The sequence below is a fragment of the Rosa rugosa genome, chromosome 5 (genome assembly GCF_958449725.1).
Source record: "Rosa rugosa chromosome 5, drRosRugo1.1, whole genome shotgun sequence".
NCBI classification, from domain to species: Eukaryota; Viridiplantae; Streptophyta; class Magnoliopsida; order Rosales; family Rosaceae; genus Rosa; species Rosa rugosa.
In genome coordinates this window covers 24,099,677-24,121,735 of record NC_084824.1, presented here as the reverse complement: position 1 = coordinate 24,121,735, position 22,059 = coordinate 24,099,677, and the positions used below count along the sequence as shown (strand labels likewise).

At 38.4% G+C, this 22,059-nt stretch overlaps 2 protein-coding genes across 2 annotated transcripts; both read left to right on the top strand.

Moving 5' to 3' along the window:
- The first annotated feature begins 3,245 nt into the window (after positions 1-3,245).
- LOC133712454 (protein DETOXIFICATION 8-like) lies at positions 3,246-8,076 on the top strand. The gene is made up of 7 exons (XM_062138561.1): positions 3,246-3,533; positions 5,411-5,955; positions 6,056-6,142; positions 6,229-6,285; positions 6,416-6,654; positions 6,734-6,939; positions 7,982-8,076. Exons 1-7 carry the CDS (start codon positions 3,297-3,299, stop codon positions 8,042-8,044), a joined length of 1,434 nt encoding a protein of 477 aa, XP_061994545.1. The 5' UTR covers positions 3,246-3,296; the 3' UTR covers positions 8,045-8,076.
- Positions 8,077-15,237: 7,161 nt separating this feature from the next.
- Positions 15,238-17,068, top strand: LOC133711403 (probable inactive purple acid phosphatase 27). The gene is made up of 6 exons (XM_062137534.1): positions 15,238-15,366; positions 15,599-15,786; positions 16,020-16,206; positions 16,297-16,364; positions 16,610-16,700; positions 16,865-17,068. The coding sequence occupies exons 1-6, from the start codon at positions 15,322-15,324 to the stop codon at positions 17,066-17,068; spliced, it is 783 nt and encodes a 260-aa protein (XP_061993518.1). The 5' UTR covers positions 15,238-15,321.
- The last annotated feature ends 4,991 nt before the right edge of the window (positions 17,069-22,059 follow it).

The window sequence follows — 22,059 nt, the reverse complement described above, 5'->3', positions numbered from 1 at the left end:
AGGTTGAATGTTGGGTTACGGAATGCATGTCGTTGTTGGGCCCCACCATGGCTTGTGGAGCCCCCTAAGAAGGTGTTACTTATGTTAGGTGACATATAAAACAAGCTTGCTAGTAGAGGTATCTACAAGTCCCCGAAGTCCCCAAGTAAGATGATCTTCTTGGTTGGGGAGTTATAAACATGATGTCATTAAGCATAAGTGATGTCCGGGCGACTCCCAGCCCCTACAAGTCCCCGAACTCCGTAAGCAAGAAGTGACTCTTTAACCTGCAATACAAAGATAGGAGCATGCACACGTAGAATGCTTGTTGTATTGGGCAACGTATGTGAGTTGCACTAATATGCATTAGCATATTGTAGAATTTCCTTTTCTTAACATGGTAAAAGTTTTGGTGTGGTTTTTCATGATGCAACAAAAATTCATTCAATGTCATCACTACTTTGAGAGCTTCCTTTCGCGAAACGGGCTTTATAGTAGAACTATCATCATCTTGATCATTTCGCATGACGCTGTCAATTATTTGCTCGTCAGTCAACATAGCACATTGAACAAAATACTCCAATATTTAAGAAAATAAAGAATAAATTAGTGAGTTATTAATTTATCGGTTATTTTATATTCACTAAATTAATCAGATTTCCTTGGTCCCAAAGCTATTAATTTATATAGCTTCAAAAAACTCGGACTACTTTGGGTCTAGGGTTTGAGAAATTCTTCTCGTCCAATGACGCTCGAGGCCAGCATTGGTTCGCCTTGCCAATAATGGGCTATTGCTGAGGGAGTTCTTGGGAGAGGCGTTTGGCTTGAGGTATTAGCAAGAAGGTTCGGCGGCAGGTACCAAACGAAGTCTTTAGGGGTGGCGGTCATTTTTGTACAGGGATGGCTCGCTTTGTTGTGGCTTCCAAGACCTGCGACGACCTGGGTTGTGGAGGTATTGGGCGACGATGTCGGGTGTTAATCGAAGGGCATTGCATCTTGGCGACGCTGGTTTGTGGCGGCGTGGTACATTACGGCATGGGGCTTGGTGGCGTGGGTCGCTGCGGAATGAATGTGGTGGTCTGGTCCGACGGACCTGCACTGAAACTGTACTTGCAGCTAGTGGGTGATGGAGATGAAGTCTGGGCTTGGGTCAAGTTGATCTTGCTGGGCCTTGAATTGGGTCTCTTTTCTTAGGGTTGGCCTCTTGAGCTTGGTGATTTGGGTTGGGGGTTGTTTTTGCCTAGGCCTATAGATATTTTTAGTAGGGCTGTCAATTCCGACACGACCCGATAACACGACTCGAAACCCGCACGAAATAAAGCGGGTTGAACCCGCACGATTAAAAGCGGGTCGGCCGTGGGTCAACCCACCATGACCCATTTAATAAATGGGTTGGCCACGGGTCAACCCGCCAACACGAAGTGAGCCCGCCGCCAACACAAAGTAAGCCCATATAACCCGATTATGCTATACTTTTTCTTGAAATTTTGGACGTTGGGAATATTTGATCATAGGATTAGACAATTTGAAATATTTTGCTTTTATAATTATTGGATTAATTATTTATGAATATATATAATTATTTATATTCTTCGTCTTGTGGAGTTTTTAATGAATTTAATGAATTTATGTATTTTTTTAGTTAAATGGGTCGTATTGTTAACCCTTAAATTGGTTATTTTGTCTAACACGACACGACATATTTGTTCAATGGGTTAAGCGGGTTGGAAACGGGTAAACAGAGGTTGGATTTGGGTTTAAATTTTTGACACGATTATTAAATGCGTTGGGTTTTGGTTTGTATCTTGCGACACGACAAATATCTTGACCCGACACAAACCCAACCCGACACGACCCATTGACAGCCCTAATTTTTAGTTTACAATTACGATTATTATTATTATTATTATTATTATTATTATTATTATTATTATTATTATTATTATTATTATTATTATTATTATTATTATTATTATTATTATTATTATTATTATGTGATTTTTTCTTTTGCATTTAAAGGGAGGAATTTGATAAAAGAAACAACTTTATAATGAAACTGATGAGAAATCTCTAAAGCGAAGTTTTAAGCCTGAATTCTTGGTTTTGCCTTGGCACACATATCAATAATCGATGGGTGTTGCTAAATGAACCCAACATAAATCTAAATACACCCAGCAATTAAAAATTATTTTTTTATTTCCAACTTTGCCACTCTCTTTGATAAAATAAAAAAAAAAGGTCTAAGCGCACCCAGCTTCCTCAACTCCTTTGAAATGATGCGGCAGAAGAGGTTTTCTTTTTCCCCTTTGATTTGCTTCCTTTTACTCTGATGATATCCACACACTTTCAGCAGTTCTTCTTTCATCATCCAAAGGAGTTTTTTTTTACTCGATCTTCAGAAAACATGCAATGTTCATTTGCAGATGATATAGAACTTCCAAATGGGCGTTGAGGATTTTCATGGTTTGGAATATTGGGGCTTTGGTTTCTCATGCAATTGGGTTTTACTAAGAAACATGGTTTGTTTGGAGATGGATTCATGATTCAAGTTTAAGAAAGCTGACTTTGGAAGTCTCAATTAGCTAGAGCAATCTTTGGGAATTGGGCGAATAGAGAGAATGGGAAGGAGCCTGGTGGTCATTGGATCGATGGAGAAGATGGTGAAGAACTAAATAATAATATCTATGTAGTTGATTACTGCAAACTATGGTTTGGGGACCTCAGCATCCAAGTTTGAGAGGAGGCAGCCAGTGTTGTATGCTCTAGACTTTAGGGGGTAAATTTGGTAAACTTTGATAATTTTTTAAGTGCTGGGTACACTTAGATATTTGCTAGGTACATTTAGTAAGATCCTAATCGATAACAGCTTGGGTCAAGCTTACAATCAACAACAGCAGCTATATTAATCTTATACGATGCTACTATTTTGACTTACTGTTTGAAATATATAGATGCATCGATGTTAAGAAAATTAAGACATCTAGAAAGTAAAACTTTCAATTCAAGAGTATTTCTTGCATACATAAAATATATTATTTGACCGGCTTTTTGTCATACACAAAAACAAACAAAATAAATGTCACTAGATTTATGATTTACAGAGGCCTACTATGACACTATCAAAGTATCACTAAAGACAAAAGTAAGATCACATCATCACATGCAGTAGCTTCATATATTAATGGAGAGCCATAACTAGAGAGTAATATATATATGGATAACCGGGCCGGCCAGCCATACCTTCATAACCATTCTTCTTATTTAAACTCATATTGGTAAGATTACTTAGCCGGCTAGCAAGAGGGGGAGTTCACAGAATGCAGCAGAAACTAGAAATGGGACAGATGGTTGATGAAGATAAGAAATGGACGATTACATTTGCGAGAGAGTTGAAGAAGGAGGGTATTATAGCTGCACCAATGGTTGCAGTGACGGTACTGCAGTATCTTCTGCAACTAGTATCGATGATTATGGTCGGACATCTTGATCAGCTCTCGCTATCCAGTGTAGCAATTGCCATTTCTCTCACCAATGTCACTGGTTTCAGCCTTCTTGTAAGTCCTGCTTTTTCTTATGTGTGCGCGCGTGTTGCATTACCAGAAGCTAGTTTCTTTTCTTCCATCAACTACACATTTCTTTTGTGATGAATATGTTTAACTCATTACCTTGAATCAAGGGTCAAATTTTGGCTGCACTTGTCAACTTGGTCATATATGTTATATGTCTAATACACACACACACACAACATGTCATCGATAGCAATGAACTCATTTAATAAATGGGTTGGGATGCTAGGTGTTTGGACCCAAAATGAACATTTTGGCCTGACAAGGCACGTCTTGGAGAAATTGAGCCAATATCAGTGGCTCAAGCTATATATTGTCGACAAAGCTCGAAATATATATTTAGAGGCCAAATAAAGCCTACTATGGAAGTATGACAAGTCAACTTTAGCATATTTTCCTACTTCGGTTAGGAGAAACCGAGCTAAACAAGGAAGGAGGGGCGACAGACTAACCAAATGAAATCTAAATGAGCTAAAACTTTCCAGATTAATTCTAGAAAGCCCAATGATCATTTCTTATGAAGAGTGCAAGAGCTTTTTTTGAGTGGAAGGCCTTCAAACAATCAGCCCAATTTCTACAGAAGCAAAACTGGAAAACTGGACCTGTAAGAGGTCCAGCAGCATTTTCGGCCCAACCACATGAAATAAAAATCTGAAAATTTGTCAGGATGATCTACACTCATAGTGGAACATTTCATATGAAGAAGTCGAAGGCATATAATGAAGTCTTGTTGGAGAAATAATTGAAGGAATAAAGGGGCAGAAACTGACCTAAAACCAGCTCAATATTCACATGTTCATGTTTCCTACCCACATGAAGAAAGCTAGATGCTTTTCTCTCTTTCCTTGGATATATTTTTCTTCTACAATCTCTTTAATAGATCATCACCACTTCCATGTTGCTGCACCTTCATGTTTTGCTTTCATTTCATCTTTTCTCTATCTTTTCCATATTTTACAAGTGAACTTAAATCTACTTTCATTATTTTTCTTCCACTCATCATTTCACTCTTCTTTTTCTTCCCTATATAAACACCTTCTCCTCTCATTCTAACACACCCATTCACATACAACAACAACATCTCTAAGATGATCTAAGTTCTCTCTAGAGCAAACCTCTCTAAGAGCAATTCCTCTCCTTCTCTTTCTCTTACCGGTGATCTCACTCCTAGTCCTAGTCTTCTCAGAAGCCGACTTTCAGTGCCACCAAACCCTCTGTCAACGTGCTTCGGTCCTAGTCTCCTCGGGAGCCGACGATAGTGCCGCTACCACAACGGTTACAGAACCAGCCAAGCAAGGGTAACGCCCTAGCAACCCAGCCAAGCTAAAGTCACGCTTTAGCAAGATCTCAACATTTCCCGGTGATTTCGCTCTGCTCGATCTGCAACTTCGAGTATCGATTGTGATTTTCAAGAAGCTCAGCAAAAGTCCTCGCCACGAGGCACAAAGAATCCCACGACGAGGTTGGTGCTCTCCTCGTCCACAATCGTTTGATAGAAGTCAGGTCAAGGGACACCCCCGACGACCGCACCCGAAAGGTGCTGGCACGCCCGCGCAAGAAAAGAGACTGTTGACCAGCTGCAGCAAATTCTGGAGCCAAACACTAGGAACTTGACCACTATATTTGCACCGTTTTTGTTTTTTTTTTTTCGTTTGTTCTCCTTTTCATGTGTATGCTGTTTTGAAATTTTGGTAAACAAGTTAAATTGGTACAATGGGATCTGATGAATCTGTTGAGTAAGAAAACCTGGTGCGAATAGTTACATTTCCTTTTAATTTGTTTTAACTAAGATTGACACCTTCATTGGTAGTTATATAAGTTTTAATGAGCGAGTTTCTTAATTTGTATTCATTTGTGGAGAGCAGTCAGGATTGGCAGGTGGATTGGAAACCTTATGTGGGCAAGCATTTGGAGCAGAGCAATACCAAAAACTTGGAACTTATACTTGTACTGCTATGATATCCCTTCTCTTGGTTTGTCCTCCAGTATGTCTCCTATGGATATTCATGGATAAATTTTTACCTTTAGTAGGCCAGGATCCATTGATATCCCTTCAGGCACGCAAATATTCAATGTGGCTTATTCCTGCACTATTTGGTGCTTCAATTATTAAACCGTTAACTCGCTACTTCCAGTCTCAGAGTCTCATTTTCCCAATGCTCCTATCCTCTTTTGCCATTCTTCTCTTCCATATATCTGCCTCATGGGCTCTTGTGTATAAGCTGGGATTTGGAAGTAAAGGTTCAGCAATAGCCTTCAGTTTATCCACTTGGTTATATGTGGTAATGCTGGGTTCCTATGCAATGTATTCCTCAGTCTTCGAGAAAACCCGTATTACAATTTCAAAAGATTCTATTCTTCATGTTGGAGAGTTCTTTCGCTTGGCTATCCCGTCTGCTGTAATGGTTTGGTGAGTTTTCCTATTTTTTCTGTTTTACATTTTCATATCATTTCCCACTCATCCCACTATATATACACATCTTAATTTTTTGTTGTTGATAAAATTGTAGTCTGAAATGGTGGTCGTGCGAGCTACTTATTTTGCTGTCCGGCCTTCTACCAAATCCTAAACTAGAGACTTCAGTTCTTTCCATATGGTATAATTCAATTTCAGTACCAGAAGAAATAAATTTGTAAGATATTGATATACTGAAACTCACTTTTGTACTTTGTGATTGGATAGCCTTACAATCTCTACTTTGCACTTCACTTTATCATATGGATTTGGAGCTGCTGCAAGGTATGTTCTAAACAAGTTCATTTTTTTTTTAGTGCATTGTTGTTATGTTAGTAATGTCTTATTGAGCCACCAAGTTAGGTGTCTGCAAATACTCGAATCAATTAAAACTAAAACACCAATTATCTTACAGTGCTCGGGTATCAAATGAATTAGGAGCTGGTAATCCACAAGCAGCTCGAGTAGCTGTTCAGGCTGCAGTGTTTCTCTCAGTCACTGAAGCGCTTATTGTAAGCACAACTCTCTTTTGCTGTCGTTCTGTTGTGGGACGTGCTTTCAGCAGTGAGAAGCAGGTAGTGGACTATGTTGCAGTTATGACACCTCTGATTTGCCTCTCAGTTTTTATGGACAGCTTACAAGCAGTACTCTCAGGTACATACCTAGCTAAGTACGAGAATGCTTTTTTAATTTAGCATACATTATCTCACCATAAGAACACATATCTATAAAGGGGTAGCTAGAGGAAGTGGATGGCAGCATTTGGGGGCGTATGTCAATCTTGGGGCATTTTATTTGGTTGGACTTCCTGTGGCTATGGTACTCGGGTTTCCTGTGCACTTAAGGGGAAAAGGCCTTTGGATCGGAATAGTGGTCGGCTCTGTTGTACAATCAACTCTTCTGGGTTGCATCACCTGTTTCACAAATTGGACTAAACAGGTTCATAACTCAATTTTATTTTATTTTTTATCATATCAACCAATTCATTTTACATGAACTTACATAATACCCTTCAAATAAATAAATAAAATAAAATAAAAACCTTATATATTAAGTAAAAAAAAGATCAGCAAAAACTAAGAAAGATGCTAAGTTCTTCTACATAAAAAGATTGAATAATGGTGAGTGGGTCACCTTTTAGTATATCACTTAGAACCTATTTTATATAGTAGCAGATGTAGCATTATCACATCATTTACTGAAAGTTTTTAGTTCGTAAATGATTATGTAATATCAGCTGCTACATAAAATAAGTTTTAGTTGGTTCATCTAGCATACTCAAAAAGATTTCATCATGACAAATGCTGTAGAATAAGTATGCTAGACTACTCAGATAAGATTTGAACAAAAGTCCCTACATCTAAACCAAAAAAGACGTGGCCCAAATCCCTAATTTGTTTCTTGTTGAATCCCATATCCGAATTCCGAAGCTACCCGAATCCCCTATTTGGATCTGGAAGCAACTTTGAATCCTTGGATTCTTATGCAAACTGACCCGGTCTCCAAAGTGGATGCCCAAACACTAGGAAAATGTTCAGATCAATCTGTAGAACACACCAATCCACCCTCATCCAAAGTAAAGCATCCAGAGTTTAGCTTTTGGATCCCATAGAGTGATAGAGAAATAAAATATAGTGCTAAATCAAAATTGACTAGTTTTGAAAATGATTAGATGTAAACTGAAAGGTTTAACGAAATATAATTGTAGGCATCTTACATAAGAGAATAGTTCTAATGTTTCACACTTTTACTAGTAAACTACTCAATGGGCCACGCAAGCCAAAAGTAACTAAACAAAAATTGTTTCTACTCTAAAGAAAAAGAGTGAATTCTTTGTTTCGGACATTGAATTTTTTTTTTTGCACAATTTGGCAACTCTTCTATGGAGTAAGTGTTGTGATAAAATGACCGTCTTTTTAGTAAACATGTATTTAAATCTTTAGTAGAGAACATATTGATAACTTACATATGTATATTTCAGGCAAAGTTGGCAAAAGAGAGGATATTCGCAGAGAGATTATCAACAGACATGGAAGCAAACTGAATGAGAAAAAACAAAACTTTCCTTTTTTTTTTTTTTATTGCGAAGTGAATATTTTTTAATTAATTAATGTATTTATTTTTTTATCAAAAGGGGTATTAATCCATTATATGTAAATAAGAATTATATTACATAAATTACTCATTTAAATAACCGAACTACGATAGAAATGAACCATGATAGAAAACCCTAAAGTAAAATCTTTTAACAAACTAACATAACCAAGTAACGACACTACTAGGAAAGATTCCGAATACACTCTTCCCCAAAAATATGAGGGGGCTTCCCCAGGCTCAACAAAAATATGAGATAAAAATAATAAAAAATGGAGGCCCAACAATCCAACTAAGAATAGACCCATGTCGGCACCCCCAAAAACGCTCCAGCAGGAAGGCGCTCCGCCTGACCGACCAAATCCACCGAGCAAGAAAGCGCCGCCTCTCAGCCACCCTGCCGGCAAAGGAGCCATTCCGCAGCCAGAGCCGGCCTCCCCCGCGACACCAACGAAGCAATCAAAACCACGGCCAGCAACAGGCCATCCGCCAGAGAGAGGAGGCGAGAAGACAAAGCCATATGCCCATATATCCTTTTTATATGTGTTTATATTGTGAAATACTGAAATGAAAAACTGCCAGTGCAAGGCATATACAATTGTCTTCCAAGTAACCATAAGTACTAAGTAGGAGAACTTTTTTCCTTTTCCATTTTCCATTGATGATGTGGAAATATAACTTTTTCTCAAGCTGCCTGGATGGTGTACAGAAGAAGCATTGAAATTTTCCGCAGATGCGTAAGTCTTCTCAGAACTATTGAACATTTGAACCACATTTTTCTTTTGTACGTACGTACCTCAAAACTAATCACTCATTTTACTTTTATTTATAGGGTGTCCTGGCCTGAAGTCTCTATCTTTGGCCGAAGAACTTTTGTGAGAGAATTCAAACATGTTTCCGGAGCTCATCTGTAAGTGAAAAAAAATTGGAGGAGTTGTGTTTGAGAGCTACCTATAATCTTGTCAAAATCCTTGAACAGATAAGCTTTCACTGCAAGAATTTTTGTGCTTTGCGTATGTTCGACACATCAGTTAACAGTCCTGACATGGGCGCAAGTGTCAATTTCATGCGTACTTTTAAGTACTTAACCATGAGGAAGACTACAGTCCTTCGCGATGATCTAGTTACAATTCTACGAGGATGCAAAGACCTCGTGGTTTTGGATGTCAGGGATTGCGGAGGTTTTAATGAGAGTGATGAACAACTATCAAAGCTTGCCTCTCATATCACTACTTTCATGTGTGACGGTTCTAGTGATAAAGTTGTTGGAAACCTGTTAAGCCGTTCTATACTTCTGATTTCTATGTGATTACATTCAGAATGTTGCACCTCTTGCTTTTGAGGCAGGTGATGATGAGTTTGATGATGAACTTGTCTGATTCAAGTGAATGGTATTAATAATTGGGTTCTTTTGTATATGGCTGGACTTTGGAGTGACGAATTGTGTATGTCATATTAATTTGCTAGTGGCCTTGTCTACATGAGCATGAGTTGCCGGTAGACTTTTTCATATGACCAATATTATCATCACCTTGTTCGATCATACATTTTTCTCCTTTGTCTTGACCTAATTTCCATGTATATATACGTGTGAACAAAACAGTCTAAAAAATGATTAATAGCTAATTAAGCGATGTGAAAACTAGTACAAATATGAATAAACAGTCCAGAATTTCGGTCATCGTATAGATTCACTCTTTTGGAACTAAAGGAATGTATAAGAGCTTGGCCTCTGACTCATTGCACGAGATTTTGATTTGATATTGACGAAGCAGCAGCTCATGAGTGCATTAGTCTCAGACCATTCAAGCTAATGGCTTCAGAAAAGAGTGAAATGAAGCTAGAAAGTAAAACTACAGTAGAATCCAAGTAGCCTCTCCAGTCTAGAGTTTACAATTCTCATAGTTTAAGAAAACCCTTATTAGTTCTGCTTGCATTTGACACAATTGCCGGTAAGCCTAGTTACAACCACAATCATACCTCATTTGATTCATTTTGAAAGGAAATATATTTGTTTGTTTTTCGCTAAGCATAAGAAATTATAATTCCCATCAATTCGATCTCCATTCACGGGAACAGTGAGAAATAAATCAGGAACTTATTATTTGTAACTATTGCGATGAAACAATCTCTCTCCTTCCTCCATAACACTTGTTTTCATCCTTGTGCTACCAAATATAGGAAATGTTGAATTTCTTTTCTCAAAGCCTTGAATTTTTTTTTTTTTTTTGAATAAGAGAATTATCTTCATTGATTGTAAAATTACATTTGGTTACAATCCGATTGTAGAAGATCCAGAATGCAATCGAGAGGTACATGAGACCAAATCCAGAAAGCCTTGAATTCATAACAGACAAAACGAGGATAATATATATATATATATATATACAGATCTTATCCAGAGTGAGGCCTCGCTCTGAAATTAACGTGTGAGGTTGGAGTTTAGGTTCAGAGTGAGGCCTCACTCTAAACCTAAACTCACACGTTAATTTCAGAGTGAGGCCTCACTCTGGATAGGATATGTATATATATATGCGCTAAATATTCTAGGTTTTAAGTAGTATCTAATTCTCTAGAATATGTATTTAGGTAGACCCAATTAGTTGGCCCCACTAAAATTGTTAGTATTATCTTTGAATTTGGTAGTTTTGGCATCTCTATATGTACATCAACTGAGCTGATCTCGTTATATAAATCCATGTTCATTTGACATCTTATTTATTTATTGTACGACTCTTTTTGGTTTATTTTTTTTTATCTGTTCTGTTCTGTTCATCTTTATCTCGTCTTTTGCAACCACTATTGAGTCATTGTCTTTGGGCCTTTCTCTTTTCATGAATGGTTGTTATAATCTGTTTCCCTCTTGATTTGGGGACAACCCTGTGTTTTACTTGTCATTATAAGAAAAGTGACATTCTAGTACTTTGTGCTTGATTATGGTTTGTTTGTGCTTTATCTATGTTCAAAACCAGGATCATTTAAGACTTGGCAATGTCATTTGTCAACTTCCTTTCTGATATTAAGTACCAAGTCATGAGGAACTTCAAGGACCATATTTCTAGTGATCTTGTCACAATTTTACAGGAGTATATGCAAAGACCTTCTTGTGTTTTTTGATATGATGAGTGATGAAGAATTAGTCGATCGATCTTGCTTTTCATATTCTTAACTTCATGTGTGAAGATCCTATTCATGAAGGTAGTACTTATTATTCTATTTTATCTACTTTTTGTTGCTAATTTTTGTAATATATATCTTACACATTCGTGATGATAAACTTCTTACTGATGTGGAGGATAATTTTCAAGTTATTTTTGTTTAAGAATAAAGGATTTGAGAGAGATTGATGAGAGAATTGTGTCATTCATTATTGAGAATATGAGCCCTATATATAGGGATTACAAAGTATATGTTCTAATAGTACAAGGAAAACTATTCCGAATAGGACTAGGAATTCTAGAACATTCTCTCCTAGTACAATCATGGAACTAATCCTAGTTTGATTAGGCACACATAAGTCGATTTCCTTCAACACTCCCCCTTGTGCCGCTCAAACTTGGTGGTGACGCTTCATCCGTTGCCTCGTTAAAAACCTTGCTCGAGTAAAAAACCCTGTGGGACAAAAACAAGCTCGAGGAGGAGAAAAAGAGTACAACACGTCCTTCACTCTTCGAGATCGAACATGTAGACATCATAAATCCCCCTGATGTCGATATCTCCCCCTGATTGCTACAATCGTGGGAGATCGGATAAGTTTCTCAATCCGATGCTTTTCACATGTTTCTTGAAGGTGGATTTGGGTAACAACTTAGTGAATAAGTCCGCTACATTTTCCTTTGATCGGATTTCATTTACTTCAATCTTTAGAAGTGATTGTTGTTGCTGATTATAAAAGAACTTAGGCGATATATGCTTGGTGTTGTCGCCCTTGATGAAACCTAACTTCATTTGCTCAATACAAGTTGCATTATCCTCATAAATGCATGTAGGTTCATCCGTGGTAGACTTCAAACCACAGCTTCCTCGAATATGTTTAATTACAGACCTTAGCCATATGCATTCGCGTATGGCTTCATGTAGAGCAATAATCTCTGCATGATTCGAGGAAGTAGCAACAAGGGTCTGGTTTGTAGACCTCCAAGATATCGCAGTGCTTCCCATGGTAAAGACATAACCCGTTTGGGAGCAATAATTATGAAGGTCAAAGAGGTACCCTGCATCAGCAAAACCCATCAAAACATCATTGTCATTTTGATGGAGGGGAGGAGGACGATGTCGGCCACCTTGGATGGCGGCGGCGGCATGGCCGGCGGTCATGCTATGGATGGCAACATCTTGCCTTTTGGGGTCCGATCCCAATTTTTGTCATTCCTCTTATCTCTGTAGGGATAAAATAGGCCCATATCAATCGTACCTTTTAGGTATCGAAAGATTTTCTTTACACCAATCCAATGGCGGCGTGTTGGAGCAGAACTATGTCGAGCTAACAAGTTTGCTGCGAATGAGATATCTGGTCTTGTGCAATGAGCTAAGTACAATAATGCGCCTATTGCACTTAAATAGGGCACTTTGGCCTCTAATAATTCTTCATCCTCATCCTTTGGACGAAACAGATCTTTTCCGGGCTCAAGACTACAGACAATCATGGGAGTACTCACAGGCTTTGCTTTATCTTCATTAAAGCGCCTTAGAATTTTCTGAGTATATGCAAATTGGTGGATCAAAATCCCATCACTACGGTGCTCGAGTTCTAAACCGAGACAAAACTATGTTTTTCCAAGATCTTTAATCTCAAATTCGGATTTCAGGTACTTAGCAGTTTCCTTTAACTCATCTAGAGTTCCAATTAGGTTCATGTCATCGACATAAACTGCTACAATTGCAAATCCGGAACTTGTTCTTTTAATGAACACACATGGGCATATTTCATTGTTAATGTATCCATTTCCAATCAAGTATTCACTTAGACGGTTATACCACATTCGTTCGGATTGTTTTAATCCATATAGTGAGCGTTTTAATCTTATTGAAAACACGCTCCGTGGTTTAGAGCCACTTGATTTGGGTAATTGAAGTCCATCTGAGACCTTCATATATATCTCTGAATCTAGATCCCCATAGAGATATGTTGTAACCACATCCATAAGCTGCATGTCAAGTTTTTCGGAAACTACCAAACTGACAAGGTAGCGGAACGTTATAACGTCCATTACGGGAGAGTATGTCTCCTCGTAATCGATTCCAGGGTGTTGTGAGAAACCTTGCGCCATGAGGCGGACTTTATATCTAAGCACCTCATTTGTCTCATTACGCTTTCTAACAAAGACCCATTTATGGCCAAAAGATTTTACATCTGGGGGTGTCTGCGTTATAGGCCCAAATACCTGTCTCTTTGCTAGTGAATCTAATTCAGCCTGGATCGCATCTTTCCATTTAGGCCAATCTGCTCTTCGTTGACATTCTTCGACAGAGCGAGGTTCGATATCATCATATTCTATAATTCCTTTTGCAACATGATATTCAAATGCATCATCAATAGCAATAGAATTTCTATTCATCATCTCATGTACACTAGTGTAATTTATGGAGATCTCCCTATTTTCTGGAATTGGTTCTGACATTGGAGTGTCCCCCAATGATGTCTCTTGGACATAACCATAATCCGGAATATTCTCATGAGATGGATTATTTACGTCGATGGTTAATGGATTATTTTGTGCCAACACTACTAGAATAATGTCATTAGACATCACCACTATTAAATCGGTCAGGATTGTACCTGATGTTAAAAATCATGTTGACATCAGTTTGTGAAGAAACCAATTTCTATTGTTATTATGGACATCAGTCACCAAAGAAACCGATGAGAAAAGTTTCGTACAAAAAATTTACAAAAACGCGGAGGGACTAAGTTGAAAAATTTGAGAAACGCGGGACTTAAAATTTCATTCCCCCCACACTTAGTCATTTTATCTAAAAACTTTCGAACCTTAATCGGTAGACTCTCACTCTGAGTCTCTAACTGCCTCCTTCGCGTCCCCGACCTCAGCTCCTTCTCCAACCTGAGCTCGTTCTCTGCGTTCAGCTCTTTCTCTCTCGCTTTTCTCTGAAACCCTAGCGCTCTCCTCCCTCTCCTGCTCTCTTTCCACGGCTACTGTCTCTCCTTCATTGAACTACTGCCTCCGTCCCCTCACCGGGGCCATCGCCTCTGCCGGCGCTTCTCTTCCAACGCCACCATGTCGTTGCTCAGAGATCCGAACCCCAACTGGTCCAACCTGCCTCCAAGGAGTTTATCCTTCTCGATTGGTGCGACTTCGAGCACCAAATGCCAGCGACAGAGGAACCGAACACAACCGCAATTACGACTGTGCAACCAGCATCATGTACTCACTCATACACACTTTGTTCTTTGTTTCTGGGTTTGCAGATTCCCGGTTCTTCCTGCTCTCTCTCCGTCTCTTCTGATTTTTATTTCTTTTCAGAGTCTCTGAAAGATTTTGTTCAAGATCTAAGAATTCACTTGTTTGTGATGGTTAGTGATTTTAATATTGTTCTTTGTTTGATTTGAATTGACTGGGTTTACTTAGGTCTCTTTGCTTTGGAGAAATGGAGGCCACGATGCCCATTTGCAAGACTGTTACTCCAACTCCAGTGAGTGCCTATATTTTCTGAAGCTTATTTTGATTTGGATCTGGGTTTTGAATGTACAGTTGTGTTCGGATTAGTTGGAATTTGATGTATATATAGAAGTTCACTGGGAAAGCTTTCATTTTGGTTGATTAGAGCTTGTTTTTTATTCGTGTATTTGAAATTTTTGAGCAGAAAGTTGGTTTCTAGGGTTCTTTAGTGAAGTGGATTAGAAGTACCAATTTTAATTTGGTATATTTTCTTATTTCTGTATGTATGGTGTGTTTCAGTTTAAGATGTGGATGAGGTTTCGGTGATTGAATCGTATATACTTAGCTTCATTCATTTTTAGTTTTTGTTTCAATATTTTGAACCACCCTTTTGATGTGTGTGAAACACTGTTCTCAGAGATATTGTTTTGAGTGGTGAGTTTACATTGAATTAGGCTTGTTTGATAACTGGAAAAAGAAGACAGATTGATTCTTATTTGGGGGTTGAAAAAAAAAATGCAGTGATTCAGTTGGTTGGAGTGATCGAATCCAATTCCACACTCCCCCTGTGGGAGGATCTGATGAACTCAAATTTCTTGCATTTGGCGACATGGGAAAGGCTCCTCGTGATTCTTCTGTCGAGCATTATATTCAGGTATATGAATTGTGATGCTTTTTTAGTATTGCAGAAATTTAGACTCAAACAATAGTAATTGAGCATCGTTCTAACTCACAGCACAACATGTCGTGTTTAATTTAGTAAATCAACATGGATAAAATTAGTAAAATGAGGGGGAAAAAAGAAACTAACTATACAGTACATTGTTTTTCTTCTACGTACCTCGAAGGAAAAGAAAAGGCTGATTGTAATCTTGCGGCATGAATAGCCAGGATCCCTCTCAGTGATTGAGGCCGTGACGGATGAAATAAATTCCAGGAATGTAGACTCTGTCTTCCACATTGGAGATATAAGCTATGCCACTGGGTTTTTAGTTGAATGGGATTTTTTCCTTCACCAAATCAACCCTATTGCTTCTCGAGTTTCATACATGACAGCTATCGGGAACCATGAGAGGTACGTGTGCTCAGAAGACGTGCTCTAGGAACTTAATTTGAAGTTCTCTGAGAGGCTTCGATACCATTTTATAGTATATCTAGCTATCTTGGTGTACATTGTTGGTACATTATCTAACAGCTCGTTTTTGGGATCTAGTGGTTGTTTAACACGTACAAACAGACGACTTCAAGTATAATGTCATATTTTCTTGTTTACTTAATTCTATATATGCTTGCTTCTACACTTTTCAGGGACTATATAGATTCTGGATCAGTGTACATTCTTGCAGATTCAGGTGGGGAAGTTGGAGTTCCCTATGAGACTTACTTTCCAATGCCAACCCCAGCAAAGGATAAACCATGGTATTCCATAGAACAAGGAAGCGTCCACATCACGATGATTTCAACAGAGCATGACTGGACCAAAAATTCTGAGCAGGTAAAGATGATTAAGCACTGGTCTATAGTATTCTACAGCTGTGCACTGCATTTCTATTTGCATTTGATGTTTTTTTATATGCTCTTGCAGTATCAATGGATGAAAAAGGACATGGCTTCAGTTGATCGATCTAAAACTCCTTGGTTGATATTTATGGGGTAAGTACTTAAATGCTTCAAAACTATTCAAGTTTATGTAATTTTTCTATAGGAACACCATACAATATAAATAAGTTCTTTCAACCGTTGGTTTCTGATTCACATCGGATCTGTTCGTGTGCATGACATACAGTTTGAACCACAGAAATTGTCTACTGTGCATAATTTGATCAATATCAATAGTTTATAACTGCTTGAAAGTGTCACCAGATCTTCACGCATATTTTAATATTTTCAAATTGCAGGCATAGACCAATGTATACATCTGCCCCTGGATTCCTGAGTGTTGATGAGAAATTCGTTGACAAAGTTGAACCATTACTTCTGGCAAGCAAAGTAACATCCCAGACCTTCCCCTAGCTAGTTAATGTTTTCTCTTTCATTTCTCAATGGATTCCATTTTCTTTTCTAATCTGGTTTTCTATTGGATTCTCTAGGTTTAAACATGGGATTTTAAATTTTTTTGCTGACATGTACATGCTATTTGAAATTTGAACTAGGTTGATCTGGCGCTGTTTGGTCATGTCCATAACTACGAGCGAACCTGCTCCATTTATAAGAGCCAATGCATGAAATTGCCTTGCAAAGATGAGGTTGGGATCGACACATATGATCATAGCAACTACAGTGCCCCAGTGCAAGCCATAATTGGAATGGCTGGCTTTTCCTTGGACAAGTTTCCCAGTGGTGTAAGTCCTTCTTGACTCTGTCATATCTCTCTTCAAATATGTGCACTTAATTGTACAAGCATGTTCTTCATTGTTCTTTACATGGAATTGGAACTTCATTCAAACAGATTAACAATAGTTAGAGTTTATCAAGGCATTTTGAATATGGTTCTCTCAGAGCGCATGCAACAAGGACAGATATCAAATTAGAGGTGAGTATGTATGAAAACTTGAGATTAGCGCTTCATACTGTAAGACACTTACGTATGGAATCAATGACATTTATCTAAGTGATTGTGATTAGTTCAGTGACTAGGTGATTAAGTTATAAGAGTTTGTGATGAGTTCCACTTTTGTGTCGATATTGAGATTAATATCTGATCTTATATTGATAAGTACTTGATTAATTATTTGCTTATCTACATAGGCAAGTAAGAGATAAATACTGATGATGATATAGAGGATCAGTCATAGTAAAACAGAGTATCTCTTATGGGTAGAACTCTGTTGATGACACCTCTATATAAATGAGGTCCCTGTGAACTCTAATACACAAGTCTTCATCGTCTTGCCCCATAGAGAGACTCTTGGACTTTAGAGCTTCGCAGAAGATCTCGTTTGCACTATCTCTATTCCTAATCCATGGCTGCTCCAGGTACGTGACCATTAACTCCAATATGTACATGTTTCATAACTAGTACAAACATTTGAACATAACTGTATCTAAACTATTTGTTGGTGATCTTGGATGTTTGAATATAACTATACATGTATCTGCAGTAAAGCTTGATTGTGTTTATATTCTGTGTTTAATCTTTCACATACTTCATAGCTATGTATATATGTTAGATATGTATATATGTAATTAAATTTGTATATATGTAATTAAATTTGTAAAAGTACGAGGATGAATTGATCATTGATCATTGATTTTTGAATTTTGCAGTTGTGTAGATACTTTTCACTAAGAGAAGAGCAAACGTGAAAGAAGAAAAGAAAACAAAGCTTTGACTATGGAATTGTTGGCTGTGGCATATTCGTCCCTTGTAGCCAAAATGGAGGAGATTATATATAGGTTGGTCATGCTGGAATTTTCAGCCACACAGAAGTATTCTCTTGCATCTAATTCAACTTACAATGTGGAAGAGGCTGGTGATCTGTAAGGCAGAAATGGAGGAATGTATAGATTTGATAATGGAAGAATTAGAGAGAGTTTGTAAGAGTTAGTGAAAAAGTTTGTGAACCAGCTTTTATGATATGTAAAACGATAGCATATTCGACAAACATTATAAGATTGTGATTACTACTCTTATCGCCTAAACCCGCAGCATCGCGCGGACGTACTTTCTAGTATGATGTCTAGATATAAAGTTGAAATCAGTTTTAACCATAAAAACTGATGTCTAGTAATACAGATACATCAGTTCCAAAATGAAAATCGATGTTACTGAAATATACAGACATCGATTTTTTGTCGAAAACGATATGTTACTGAGTACCAGACATCAGTTCCAAAATGGAAATCGATGTTACTAAAATATACAGACATCGATTTTTTGTCAAAAACGATATGTTACTGAGTACCAGACATCAGTTTCGAAATGAAAATCGATGTTACTAAAATATACAAACATTGATTTTTTGTCGAAAACGATATGTTACTGAGTACCAGACATCAGTTCCAAAATGGGAACCGATGTCTGTAACAGTATCAGTCATCGGTTCTTAAATCAATAACGATGTTAAAACGCAAACTTGTGTTGTGTAATCTATATTTCTTTAAGCATTAAATACAATAAAATATGAGTTTAACAATAGTAAAACATGTAAGTTTGTTATCATTTAAACCTATTTACATCGATTTATAATTAGGAACCGATGTCTACATGAATACTAGACATAGTCTAAAAACCGATGTCTGCATTTTCCGGATCTTTCTCATCACCCACAAAGACATCGGTCGGGTTTTTGTTTCTCATCGGTTTTTGGCCGATGTCTGGGGCCATAATTCTAGTAGTGCAAACTCGCTTTCTTTCTTGGGCGAGAATCCATCGAACCTATGGGCCTCCTGCGCTTCCTGGCAGGAGCCGTGGGCCTAGCCACAACGTCACCATGGGAGGGGATGTTGGCGCCATGCTCAGGTGCCCTTGAGATGGCATCATGTCCTCTAATTTTAGGGACATCAATCCTTGCAGGCACTTTTGCAGCAGGTATATGTGATCTCGTCACTTTAGAGATATCAGAAAACGCATCAAGCATCGATTCTGCTACGTTCTGAAGATCGAAAATTCTCCGCACTTCAATTTCGGACTGTATAGTTTGGGGATCAAGATGAGACAAAGTGGGGACAGACCACGACAAATTATGTCGTTCTTGTTGAACATTTATGTTCTTATCTCCCCTTAACGACATGAAGACTGTCTCATCAAAGTGACAATCCGCAAATCTAGCGGTAAAGAGATCGCCTGTCAAGGGTTCTAAGTCGCGGACAATCGTTGGAGAATCATATCCAACATAAATGCCTAATCGTCTCTGAGGATTCATTTTGGTGCGCTGTGGCGGCGCAATTGGCACATAAACTGCACACCCAAATATGCGTAAGTGTGAGACATCAGGCTCATACCCAGTCACCATCTAGGATTCAGAAAAGGGTTGAGTGACAGTGGGTCTCAAACGAATAAGCACAGTTGCATGCAATATTGCATAGCCCCAAGCAGAAATAGGGAGATGGGTGCGCATAACTAATGCTCTAGCAACCATTTGTAGTCATTTAATGGCGGCTTCTGCGAGACCATTTTGGGTGTGAACATGAGGAACTGGATGTTCAACTTCAATCCCAATGGACATGCAATAATCATCAAAAGTTTTTGATGTAAACTCCCCAGCATTGTCTAGTCTTATAGACTTAATAGGATGATCAGGGTGGTGAGCCCTTAACTTAATAATTTGTGCTAGGAGTTTAGCAAATGCAGCGTTCCTAGTGGACAAAAGCATGACATGTGACCAGCGTGTCGATGCATCAACCAACACCATAAAATATCTAAATGGTCCGTAAGATGGTTGAATAGGTCCACAAATATCACCTTGGATTCTTTGCAAGAATGGTATATTTTCTTTAGTGTCCTTTGCATAGGATGGTCTTGATTCTAATTTTGCTAAAGAGCAGGCTTTGCAGAACGAATGATGGGCTTTAGAAACAACCAATGAGGATTTTGGTTGAGCCATGAAGTCATAATTACTCTTGGAGATTTTGGTGGAGCAATGCTCACTTTTAAAACCGTTCTCTCAGTTCAAACCTTTCCTAGACATCACAATTACTCTTGGATGAGCCTAGTGAGAAAAAGTTAATACAATAAGTCATTTTATTGTTTAAGACTTAATTGCCATTACATAATTCTTGGAAAAAAATAAAATAAAGGACTATACTAATCAAAATCTGCAGCATCCTTGTGTAATTCTTTGTCAGATTTGAAGTCCGCTATTGTGAGGTTGACATCATTGTCATCACCATCATCTCCTTCTTCGGCAAGATAGACCTCTTGCTCTCTTAGGTCTCTATATGCCTTGTAACGCGCAGTTAATTGATTGCTTGCATTGCATTGTTTGAACCAATGCTCACTTGATCCACATCGATGACACACGTCATTGTGATTGCCTCCCTTTAATTGAGGTGCATTGTTTGCACTTGGTTGACGTCCCCTAGAGGTATTGACGCCATTCCCAAGGCCTTGGACGGCTCCACCACGTCCTGGAGCCCCACGGCCTCCTCTCCCATGTTGCCATGTATTGCCACGTGTCCGACCTTCATTCTGACGATTACTTCCTTTGTAGGGCGGTTGTATGGACCAATACGTCGGTTTTGTCCCTTATTTTTCTGGTTCCGCTCCTTGCGCCCTCTTTTAGGTGCATTATTATAATTCGCCTCTTGAACGCTCTTAGTACCGACAGGCCTTGAATTATAATTCTTCACGAGAATATTATCCTGTTTCTCAACTACAGACATAATATTAATTAGCTTATGAAACCTCGTGATCCGTCCAGTATTGTACTCACCTCTGTATTGCTTTGACACTAAAATTGTTGAGATGGGGAAGGTGGAGAGAGTTTTCTCAATTAGTTCTTGCTCCGTGACGGGTTGTCCACAGAACCCTAAAACATGGTTTTGAGGCGTAGATCTTCTGAATTATATTCAGCTACAGACCTGAAGTCGGCGAATCGTAGATTGCTCCATTGAACCTTCAAGTCGGGGAGGAGGGAATCCTTGACATTACCAAAGCGCTCTTATAGCGCAACCCATAATTCTCTAGCATCCTTGATCGCCATGTATTCCAATTGGAGTGATTTATCCATGTGGCGTCTCATCAAGATGAGAGCGGTGGCATTATTTATAGCCGTACGCTCAAATATAAGAGCAGGGTTTGGTGCCTGAATTATGGGTAGGATCCCTTTTGAAGTGAGATGGTTCTCAACATCCGTGACCCAACTATGATATTCTGAGCCAGTGGAGTCAAGTATGGGAAAGTCGAGCTTCAATTTCGACATCCTGAAAACAAGAAGAAGAAGTATATTAGTTTCGGAGTCAAAGGTTCCACGACAACTAATAAATAATAAGATTTCCGAGCTATGCTACCAAGAAATTGATTTCCAAGAATATTTTGGATTAGACCGAAACAATGATGTTTATATGGTCATAAATCGATGCTTATGAACGCTCTTAGTTCGTATATAGCGTGAATCCCCACGATTCCGCTTTTTAAGAATCGAACCCACGTTATAAGAAAGGTGGGATGTAGAAGAAAGGAGGTTGCAAGTCCCCGAAAAAAAGAAGGAGAAATTTAAATTTCAAAAGCAGGAACTTTAATTTAAAACTTACTTGTTAATTCGAAGCTTGAAACCTTGAGTCTTGAATTCTTGAACTTTTGGAGGCGATATAGGTCGATTTGATGATGATCCTTATGTAGCTCGGTGGTGCTTGCCTTGGAGGATGCGTGCGGTGGTGGGATTTGGCCGAGAGGAGGTAGCCTGCT

Bases quoted from the DNA above. Each gene is read 5' to 3' on its own strand.
- LOC133711403 (XM_062137534.1), top strand. From the start codon at position 15,322: ATGGGAAAGGCTCCTCGTGATTCTTCTGTCGAGCATTATATTCAG. The intron at 15,787-16,019 runs GTACGTGTGCTC...TACACTTTTCAG, and splicing joins GCTATCGGGAACCATGAGAG to GGACTATATAGATTCTGGAT. The intron at 16,701-16,864 runs GTAACATCCCAG...AATTTGAACTAG, and splicing joins CATTACTTCTGGCAAGCAAA to GTTGATCTGGCGCTGTTTGG.
- LOC133712454 (XM_062138561.1), top strand. From the start codon at position 3,297: ATGCAGCAGAAACTAGAAATGGGACAGATGGTTGATGAAGATAAGAAA. The intron at 5,956-6,055 runs GTGAGTTTTCCT...ATAAAATTGTAG, and splicing joins CCGTCTGCTGTAATGGTTTG to TCTGAAATGGTGGTCGTGCG. The intron at 6,655-6,733 runs GTACATACCTAG...ATATCTATAAAG, and splicing joins CTTACAAGCAGTACTCTCAG to GGGTAGCTAGAGGAAGTGGA.